Source organism: Myotis daubentonii, chromosome 5 (genome assembly GCF_963259705.1).
Source record: "Myotis daubentonii chromosome 5, mMyoDau2.1, whole genome shotgun sequence".
NCBI classification, from domain to species: Eukaryota; Metazoa; Chordata; class Mammalia; order Chiroptera; family Vespertilionidae; genus Myotis; species Myotis daubentonii.
In genome coordinates, this window is record NC_081844.1 from 20,996,619 (window position 1) to 21,007,734 (window position 11,116).

General features: G+C 51.7%; 1 protein-coding gene across 1 annotated transcript in view; it reads right to left on the minus strand.

The window, feature by feature from the left end:
* Positions 1–9,555, minus strand: part of AP1M1 (adaptor related protein complex 1 subunit mu 1) — a 32,120-nt gene extending 22,565 nt beyond the window's left edge. The window contains exons 1-3 of the mRNA XM_059696357.1: positions 9,397–9,555; positions 835–991; positions 177–244 (exon numbers count right to left, since the gene is read on the minus strand). Of these exons, the coding sequence (XP_059552340.1) occupies positions 177–244; positions 835–991; positions 9,397–9,438 (267 nt within the window). The 5' untranslated portion in view covers positions 9,439–9,555. The remainder of the gene's footprint in view (positions 1–176; positions 245–834; positions 992–9,396) is intronic.
* Positions 9,556–11,116: the final 1,561 nt, after the last annotated feature.

The following is an 11,116-nucleotide window of genomic DNA, read 5'->3' on the forward strand; positions in this document are numbered from 1 at the left end:
TCTCCTGTTCACTTTCCCCACCGGGGGGTGGGTAGGGGAGGGGGGACAACTAAGGCGACGAATCCCATACAGGGGGCAGCTGGAGCTCCCCTGTAGCTCTGGAATGGCTGGTATGGGGAGGCACACAACCGACCAGGTGGCCCACAGCCCTCTGGGGCCCCTGGGGCTCGACTCACCTGCACCACCTTATAGAGGAAAGAGAACACCAGGGACACGCACGCATTCTTCTTGGAAGTGGCGACCACTGCATGGCAGCTGTAGTTAAGGAGCACTCACAAGCCTAAGCCGTCACCTCGCAGATCCTGGGGCCTGGAGCCTCCCCCAACCCTACCCTCGCTGCTCACTTCTCATCACATTTAAGGTGATGTCCTGTGAGACCCCGACGTATGCACCCTGCTGACTCCTCGGGTCTCTCCCACCACATCCCTTCCCCACGGTCCAGCCACCCGCGCCTGGAATGAGCCCCGCTTTCCCTTGCAGAGCCTTCGTTCAGGCGTAGCGCTCCTTGGGCCTGACCACTCCTCTGGCTGGCAGATGCCTTGCCTGCCTGCAGGTCTCCTCCAGAATGTCACCTCCTCAGGGAAGTCTTCCTGGATCCCCAGATCGGGTGCGGTCCCATCACACCCCCTCTTCTTCTAACACCCATCACCCTTGTCATTGGGTGCTCTCTGCTCATCACCCCAGGCAGCAGGGAGCTGCAGGAAGGCTGTGCCTGGGCACTCTGGGCCGGGCCAGGGCAGGTGCTGGCAGCGCTCAGTTGTATGCGTGAGCACACATGTGCACACTTACATGCCCACAAAGGAGTCCCCCAGGGGCTCTCCTGCAGAGGGATACAATACAGGTTGTTGTGCTTGATCCACATGAAGCGGACACCCCCGTGGGCCAGGATGGGCGACAGCATCCCCTCCTCCTCCTTCTCCATCAGGATGGGCATGAAGTGCTCCACTTCCGACATGTCCACATCACCGCGATAGTTCCGGCAGATGAGCACCTGGGCAGGGGCGGAGGGAGGGAAGACACTCAATTCGAGTGCCTGGGGCAGGGGTGAGAAATGCCAGCTTCCCTCCCTCAGGGGCCCCCAATCAAAGAGCATAGACTGGAGGCCATGTGATTGCCACACCCCAGGGAATTCCTCAAGGAGAGTGTTTCCCAAGTGAACTACAGGGACCAGCAGGGTTTTTCCAGGGGAGGGTGGGAGGCGATGTGGGGCAAGGGCCCAGGACTGAATTGCTTGGGAGACACCAGGTTCAACAACGTTCCATAGACTCTCACTGCAGACCTTCTCAGAGCCTTTCCGGTGCTAATTCACCCCGCTCTTCTGCCTGGGTCAGGGTACCTGTTTGGGGGACACTGCTGAGTGCTCACACCTGCTGGAACCCAAGCACCCTTCCCACCCCACCCCGCAGCCTGAAGAGGAGAAGCCCTTCTCCTGGCATCTCTCTCTTTCATACCCTGTGGTTTTGGTTATGTCCTCATCCACCACCGATGGGAACAGAGAGTAGGACAACCATTTCAGTAACGCTTGGCAGGTTCTCACAAAGCTAAACCAGCTTGTGACCCAGCTATTCCTCTCTTAGGTTTTTACACAAGAGAAATTAAGCCATACTGTCCATGTGAAGAATCAGAAGTGAATGTTCATGCAACTTTACTTTAAACGGACCCAGGCTGGAGATAATGTCCATGTCCTTCAACATGTGAATAGAGACACAAACCATATCCATCCACTCCATGGGCCACTCCTCAGCCAAAAGGAGTGACAACGACACATGCAACAGCATGGAGGAATCTCAGGATGACTGGGCCGTGTGAGAGAGACCAGCAAATGGGAAATATTTACACGAAAGGAAAACCAGTAGGTAAACACCTATACGCACTGCCTCCCACAGCCACATCAAAATTACAACCAAATTCAGAAAAACCATCATTCAGAACTGCCTGAAATCTGGGTGACTGGAAACCCTACAACCAAAACTGAGGCTGGTAGGAGGGGCGGAGGTGCGAAACATGCTAGTCCTACACCCACGTGTGGGGTGTTTTTAATCGGGAGGGATATCTCCAAGGCCTCCTGTGAGAAGCAGGGGGCCCCAGCTGCACACCAGAGCCCCAGCCCAGGGCTCCACAGCTGGGAAGAGAAGGCCCCGTAACTTTGGGATGTAAAAACCAGCAAGGATTGTGTCTGAATGACACAGAGGCCTATACATGAATTTACACGGTCTCGCTTCCTCTGAGCTCCAGCACAGGACATCTTTGGGGGGATTCCAGAGACACACGGGAGGAACTGGACTGTCTGGCATGGGGGCAGGAACTCGGGGGTGGCTTTCTCCCAGACAGGAGTGCTCGCAGGGGTCATTGTTCCTGTGCTGGGACCTCCCCCAGTACAGAGCTGACTGGCAGCCATATCTGAGTTTCCATCAGCATAGCCTACTCTGTTCGTCTGCCCTGGTGATTCCGAGACCCCACCCCATCCAATTGGCAGGCCGAACACAAGCTTTCCTAAAATGTTTTCCTAAATATTTTTAACTAGCAGTAGCTGGAGTCAGTGTGCCCCAAATCTATCAATAAAAGGCCCAAGACCCAGCACTAGCACCAGCCTGCCTTGCTTCACAGCTGGGCTTTCCCTGAGCACTTCCTAGCCCAATACAAGTAGAAGCCATCTTCAGATCTCTCTATAGCTCCTGCCGGGTGACCCCAGCAGAGTCAGTGCTCCCAGTGGACAGCTTCAGACCACAGCAGATTACAACTCTACACATCCACAAGTGACACACCCAAGGGGCAGACTCAGTGCGCACCAAAGCCCCACTGAAGCAAGTCCTGCTCCATAGGGGTGTCTCCTTCACAGCAGCTCTTTCATTGTAGGCACAGCTTGTCTTCACAGCCAATTAACCTGGAGGTCAATTCCTCCTAGTGCAGTGGTTCTCAACCTTGGCTGCACATTAGAATCGCCTGGGAATCTTTTTAAAATCCTGATTTCTGGGCCTCGTCCTCCAGAAATTCTGTTTCTTTGTTATGGGGTGGGGCCACAACATTAATAACAAAGAAACAGAATTTCTGGAGAATGAGGCCCAGAAATCAGGATTTTAAAAAGATTCCTAGGTGATTCTAATGTGCAGCCAAGGTTGAGAACCACTGTCCTAGTGACTCCAACAGCAGTCAAGGCTCAAAAACAACAAGACTGTACACAACAAGACTGTACACACAGCCCACACAGGGGTGCACCTAGAGTGCCCAGCTCAGGTGACTGCAAAGACTGAGTCACTGGGTCCTACAGGACACCTAAGATACAAGGCCACTCTACCAATTCCAGGAGACATAACAGCTCTACTAGTACATAGAAACAAACACAGGGAAGCAGCCAAAACACAGAGACAAAGAAACTGTTAAAAATGAAAGAAATGGAAGCATGCAAACTACTGGATACAGATTTCAAAACAATGGTTATAAGGTTACTCAAGGATTTTAATGAGAGCTTCAAGGGACTTAATGAGAACTTCAAGGGAATTAATGAGCGCTTCAAGGGACTAGTGAGACTGTCAAGGATCTTAGTGAAAATTTCAAAGACATGAAAAAGGACCAGTAAGAAATTAAGCATACAATAACTGAAATAAAAAAGAATTTACAGAGATTCAACAGTAGAATGGAGGATGCCAAGAATCAAATGAGCGATTTGAAATATGAGGAAACAAAAACACCCAATCGGGTGATCAAAAAGAAAGAAGAAATTAAGCATACACTAACTAAAATAAAGAAGAATTTATAGGAATTCAACCACAGAGTAGAGAATTCCGAAAAGCAAATCAATGATTTGGAATATGAGGAAGCAAAAAACACCCAACCTGAAGAGCAAAAAGAAAAAAGAATCCAAAAATATGAAGATAGTATAAGGAGCCTCTGAGACAACTTCAAAAGTACTGACATTCACATTATGGGGATGCCAGAAGGAGAAGGGAGAGAGCAAGATATTAAAAACCTATTTGAAAAAATAATGACAGAAAACTTCCCCTACCTGGTGGAAGAAATGGACTTAAAGTCCAGGAAGCACAGAGAGTCCCAAACAGGCCCACACCAAGACACATCATAATTAAAATGCCAAGAGCAAAAGACAAAGAGAGAATCTTAAAAGCAGCAAGAGAAAAGCAGTCAGTTACCTACAAGGGAGTACCCATACGACTGTCAGCTGATTTCTCAACAGAAACTTTGCAGGCCAGAAGGGAATGGCAAGAAATATTCAAAGTGATGAATAGCAAGGACCTACAACCAAGATTACTCTACCCAGCAAAGCTATCATTTAGAATTGAAGGTCAGATAAAGAGCTCCACAGATAAGAAAAAGCTAAAGGAGTTCATCGCCACCAAACCAGTATTACATGAAATGTTGAAGGGTAGTCTTTAAGAAGAGAAAGAGAAGAAGGAGGAGGGGAAGGAGGAAGAGACATAGGTAAAAAAGATGAACAATAAAATGGCAATAAATACATATATATCAACAATTGAATCTAAAAATCAAATTAAACGAAGAAGAAATCTAATGAATAAAATAAACTGATGAATAAAATAGAGGCATGGAAACATGGAATAGACTGATGAATCTCAGAGGGAAGGAGGATGGGGGTGGGGGGTGGGAAGAGATTAACCAAAGATATTATATGCATATTATGTATTACTTATGGACACAGACAATAGGGTGGTGAAGGCCTGGGGCGGGAACCGAGTGGAGGGGGACAATGAGGGGAAAAAAGGGGGACATCTATAGTACTCTCAATAATAAAGATTTTTTTAAATAAAAATATAAAATATTTACATGTACAAAAAAAAAGGAAACCAGCAAATGGATGGCATATCCTGCACGATTCCACTTTTATAAAATCCTGGGAAACAGGCTGGACAAAAGGGGTAAGAGGAATCTTTGGGGGTGACAGAATGTGTGTTTATGGCTTCCTGGGTATATACAATGCCTGACTCTTCAACTTCTGGGCTTTAAATAAGCCAGTTTGTTACATGTAAGTTACACCTCCCTGAAGGAATAAAAAGGTTTGAGGCTTTGCCAGCCTGAGCAAGGCTCTATTTGGAGATGCCACCTAGAGCTGCTGCTGCTCTCATGGGCTCACGAGGACAGCCAACTGCAAAACTCAGAAATGCGCTGAGATCATCACTGAGCTGACCAACCTGCGAACTGCCTACCTCCGAACCTGTAGCTGCATAAAATACATCATTGTCTTTATCCTTTCAAGCCAGAGGGGTGAGGGAAAAGGAGAGAAAAACCCTTCCTTTCCTAGTTTCTCTTTCCTGGCCTGTGGGCAAGGGACCCTGTGCCCTCAGGCCTCTTAGGGACCCAGCAACCAGTGGGTGAGATTGTGGGCACCTGGACCAGCTAAGGCAGCCGTGGGCAAACTACGGCCCGCGGGCCGGATCCGGCTGTTTGAAATGAATAAAACTAAAAAAAAAAAAAAAAAAGACTGTACCCTTTTATGTAATGATGTTTACTTTGAATTTATATTAGTTCACACAAACACTCCATCCATGCTTTTGTTCCAGCCCTCCGGTCCAGTTTAAGAACCCATTGTGGCCCTGGAGTCAAAAAGTTTGCCCACCCCTGAGCTAAGGGACTCCAGGGTACTCCCTCAGATACTCCTAGCCAAGAGTATATACTGCCTCATACACTGCCCCAGCCTTGAGGGAGAACTGTTATTTTTAGAGATCAATGTGCCATGACCTTTTTTGGATTAGATGCAGTCTATGCAGGAGAGGTGGGGCTACCTGCCTGAGGTCACAGGACAAGCAAAGCTGAGTCAGGATTCCTGCCCCCTTTCTCACTCCCTGCAGGGCCACTTCTGCTTGCTAAGCACATTGTTTTCTGAGCTTCCCAAGGCCACTTTCCTCCCCAGACATCCAAACTTTGGGATCTAGCATGGAGCCCTGGGCCCCCAGAGTGCTCAGAGAGAGGAGGAGGCAATTTATTTGCTCACTCTCACCAGAGATGAACAGAGGTCTGCTCGTTCAACTCAACAAGCACATACCATGTGTCCCTCTATGGTGACACTGTGCTGGGCCTAGGGACACACACATGACCAAGACGAACAGTCCCTACACTGGGATACTTGCTCGGGGGAACTGAGGGCATTCCTGAGGACCTGACGTTCAAACTGAGGTCTGAGGGGACAGGCAGGATACAAGCAGAGGGACCAGTGTGGCAGAGGCCACAGGTATAGGGGACACAGCCCATGGGGGTCCTGGGAGCACTGGTTAGGTGAAGTAAGGATAACCTCTAAGCTGGGTCCCAGATAAGAGGACAAAGGGAGGAGGCGGACAACATTGAGGTGACAATCTCTTACCCCCTGATGTTGCTCTTAACCCATAATTCCTTCCCCACAGAGAGCGAGAAGGGTCTTCTTTTTTTGGAGGGGGGGGGGCGATTTTTATGAGTTTATTTGAGCCAAACTGATGACATGCCTGAAAGCAAGATCTCAAATGCTCCATGGGCCTTCTTAAACAGAAGTCAGACGAGGTCTCTCCCCTGCTGAAACTTCGATATTCCCTAGCCACCCCTCACACAGAATTAGTTGCAAGTCTGTCTCCATGACCATCTGGCTCTTTACAGCCTCTCCAACCCCTCTACGTCCACACTCCCCTGGCTCACCCCACTCTAGCATCCTGGCCCCCTTGCTGGTCTCTGAGCAACCCACATCTCCTCCTGCCTCAGGGCCTTTGCACATGCAGTTCCCTCTGCCCAGAATGCCCTGGCCTGGCTCTTCTCATTTCTCAAGCCTCAGCCCAGATGGCACCTTCTCCAAGAAACCTATCCTGTTTGCTCTGGTTGAAAAATCCCATCCCATCCCCCTTTACCCCCAGCCTGAGTTTACCTTCTCTGCCCACATCACAGCTGCATTTATTTGTATCCTCATTTATTGCCTGTCACTTCTACCAAAGTCCAACACTCCCAGAGAACAGCGACCACTTCCAACTCGTTCATGGCTGTGTCCCTCCATCCAGAACAGAGCCGGGCCCATGTAGCTGCTCAGTACATGTCTGTGCAGTGAATGTGGGGGTGAGAAAAAGGAGGCCAGGATAATGCCCAGGTCTCGATGTGGACAGTCCCATGGATAGCAGTGTCACTCACTGAGATGGAGAGAGAGCAGGTCATTTTGGGAAATGTCGAGTTTGCACTTGCTGTGGGACCTCCATGGTGTCCCGCAGGCCAGTGGGTCTCCAGATAAGTGCTCTGGAGTACAGTACAAATTTGAGAGTCATTGGCACATTGACATGAACCAAAGCCAGCCCAAGAGGACAGTCAGAGAGGCACATCGAGGCTCAAGCCTGAGGGCCGAATCCAAGGGGAGGGCAGGAAAGGAGGGGCCGGCAGCCAGTGAGAGAAACAGGAGGAAACAGAGAGTACAGTGACCTGGAGGCCAGCGGAAGCCTGCTGAGGAGTGAGTGGCAGTGGTGTCAGAAGCTGCAGAGGAGCAAGAAAGATAAGGGCAGAGAAGTGTTGCGGAGGCTGTCTATTAGCTAAGTATGGCCATGCTGGAGGGGGGGGGGGGGATTTTTATGAGTTTATTTGAGCCAAACTGATGATCAGAGGCTCTGGCTGGCAGGCAGATGTGTGGTTGTGAACTTCTTGATGTGCCATGACTTTATTTTGGATTGCATGCAGTCTATGCAGGAGGCAAACTTTCAAAACATGCAGTCTGTGGTAAGTGGAATAATATTTGACAGGATGGCTGCTAAGGATGGGAGGGAAGCCCATGGCTGCCTCAAGAGCTTCCACAAGGCAGGACTGACCCTGCCCTTATGGCTAACTGGCTCTGACCGTCTGGATCCGTGTGTTTCCCCTGCCAGACCGCAGGCCCATGTTGCCTAGTATGGACTGTGGGCCCAGAGTGGTGAAGGCACTTGCCCAAGATCACATCACCGAGCAGCAGTTTTGACCTCAGCCCTAACCCCACAGTCACGGTGAGATGGTCAGCACAGGGCCTGGTGCATGTTAGGTACTGCTGACATGTTTGCTGAAGGAACAAGTGAGCGGCGACAGGCAGCCTAGCCTGGGGGACCTCTGGGGACATGGGGCCAAGGTGGAAGCAAGAACATATGCTACCGGGACTTAGAAACCCACCAACGCCCAGCCAGCCTTGGCGTGCCCGTGTCTCCCCTTGCCTCTAAGACGGCTGGGGAAGGAAGTCCCACACTGGGAATCACTGGCTGTCGACTCTGGGTAGCACCCAAGGCAGGCAACCCACCCAAGGAGCTCTGGGGAAGTGCTGGGGTGAGGAGCGGGTCAGGAAGCGGCAGCCACTTCAACTTCACTTCCCCCTGCTTCTGAGCTAACTCCTGCCGCCCCACCTAGGCTGGACACCCACACCCACAGTTCTCTCACTATCGATGTGGGGCTTAAAGTTTAATGTTGCTGGACCTGTTCTTGTTGCTCCCAGATGCAAGAGGCCAGGTGCTTGCTTTCTCCATCCAGCAGGATGGACTAGGGGGAAGGGAACAGACCACTTCTGAAAGGATTCGAGAGCCCCCCTTTAAGCAGCTTTTTCAGGACACCCCCCCCCCAAAAGGCACCTGGGTCCTAGCTATGTCCAGCTCCTCCAGGTTTCAGCCGGATTCCTCATCCCCTCCAGGAAGCCCTCCCTCGCCCCAGCCCGGGTTGAGCCTCCCTATCACCTCCTCACTGCGGCACTACTGCAATTTCCATTTACTTGTGCTTTTTGAGATCAGTGTCCCTCTCCCCCAGACTGTGAGCTCCAGAAGGGCAGCACCTGATTCGGATGGTGCTCACTCAAGGCAGCCCAAGGCTTAGCGCCCTGCCCGACACCTAGGAGGTGCTCCTCCAATCGTCCGCTGAATGAACAGACGGCTCCGGGTTCAACTCCTACACCCGCCACTTCCTGTGACCAGTGTGACCGCGGTGGGTTTGTGCAACATCTCCGTGCCTCCGTTTCTCCCTTCTGTGGAAGGGCTCCCCCACCACCCACTTCACCTCACCCTTGTAACTTCATGTCGCAACGAACGTTAAAAAATTCCTACAGCGCCTAGCACAGAGAAACGGCCGGATAAACAGAAGCTGCCGCAAAGCCGAGAGGGCGGGACTGGCCCGAGGGCACCCCGGTCGCGACACGCCTCCCAACCTCCGGCCCCGGGTCGCGCAGCTGTTGGGCTCTAGGCCTGGCTCGGAAGCCGCCGGCGGCTCACCCTCCCCGCGGCCCGCACCGAGGCCTGGGCCCCCGCCCACAGGGGAAGCAGCGTCGGGCAGGTGGGTTACTTAGCAACAGGGTGAGACCTATTGGTTTCTTTGCTTAGGGCCAGGGTGGGTCCCACTGGCCCATTACCCATAACAGGGTGGGTCCCCAGGGGCGAGGAACTCGCCGGTTGCTTGGCAACAGGGAGGGTGGGGAGCCCTCCGTACCTTGCCCTTCAAGTCCAACACGTAGACGGCACTGGCGGACATGGCGGTTGCGGGAAGCCTCGGCAGTGGCCGAGGGCGGCGGCGAGGGCAAGAACTGCCGGGCGTTGAGTAGAGCCGGGCACACCCTGCGACGGTTCGACTCCACTTCCGGTCCAGGGAGTCGCGCGCGGACCGTTATGTCCGGTAGGGGGCGGAGCTGCCAAGAACGCACAGGCGCAAGGCGCAGAATGTGCAGGCGCAGTACGCCCCGAGGAGACCTTATTTCACGCTCCCACCTAAAGCGTCCCGGAAGTAACATCTAGATTGGCGGGGCCGGGCGGAGCCAACTGATGCGGGCACAGCTGCTGTGGAAGACTTGGCCACGGGAATCTCCACCCTGTGGGCTGTTAGGTGAGAGGTCCCCCTGATGGATCCACCTGGGGCCCAGCCCTATGGAACCCCTATTCTGGTGGGGGAGCCTAGGAAACAAATATGCCGTCACCAATTGTGATACGCCTTAATGGGGAGGTGGTGGTTCCTTGGAAAGAGGGCAAACAAACCCCGAATAGCTATCAAGCCTAACCAACAGTCACTACCTGACACCTGTTAGTGTCAGCATTCGTCAGTGAACAAGCATGTCTCTTTATTGCCCGGAATGACCTGAAAACCACGCCCCATTGCACCTGGGCGAACAGCACGTTTTTATTTCCGTAGTTAGTGGCCACTGATGGGTAATGCAAATTGTGACCCCTGATTAGTCAATTGAATTGTATCTCATTTGCTTTTATGAACATTTGGGCTGTGGAAAAATGCCTGCATTCTGTGCCAACGGACCATCATAATGCCTTGGCGATCCCAATCCTGCAGTATCAGAACCATTTACTTGCACTGCCTGCCTCTCGTTTTTTTAATCCCCACCTGAGGATATGTTTTTACTGATTTTTTAGAGAGGAAGGGAGAGAGGCACATTGATGTGAGAAACATTGATCAGTTACCCCCCCCCCCCCTAGGTGCCCTGACCTAGGGATCCAACCTGCAACCTAGGTATGTGCCCTAGCTGGGACTCAAACCCACCTTTTGGTCACGGGTCAACAATCCAACCAACTGAACACCCAATCAGGGTGCCTACCTCTCACTTTTGATTGCTCCTCCCATCTCCATCTGGGTCTTGAAAGATGGCTTTTGCAATAGTGTATATTCTCTGCTAAGGATAGAGATGTAAATGCAGGAAAATCCAGAGAACATTGGAATATTAGAGCACTGCTAAGTAAATCCTGGTCAGGAAGCATTATTGCAGAAAGCAGCCCATCCTATATAATAAAAGGCTAATATGCAAATCGGCCAAACCGCTGAATGACTGGCCACTCTAACAGGCACTGACCACCAGGGGGCAGATGCTCAACACAGGATTTGCCCCCTGGTGGTCAGTGGGCCAGAAGCTGGGCTCATGGCTGGCGAGTGCAGCAGCGGTTGGGGGAGCCTCTCCCACCTCTGCAGCAGCGCTAAGGATGCCCACGGGGAGCAGGCCTAAGCCATTAGTTGGACATCCCCCAAGGGCTCCCAGACTGGGAGGGCACAGGCTGGGCTGAGGGACCCCCTCTCTCCCACCCCACCACCCCCAGTGCACAAATTTTGTTCACCGGGCCTCTAGTTTTCTTATAAGAAACATTCTTCACATAAATTTCTTGTAACCTTTTCCTCCTTATGTGGAGGAATTTGATTCATCTTAATTTCATCTTTG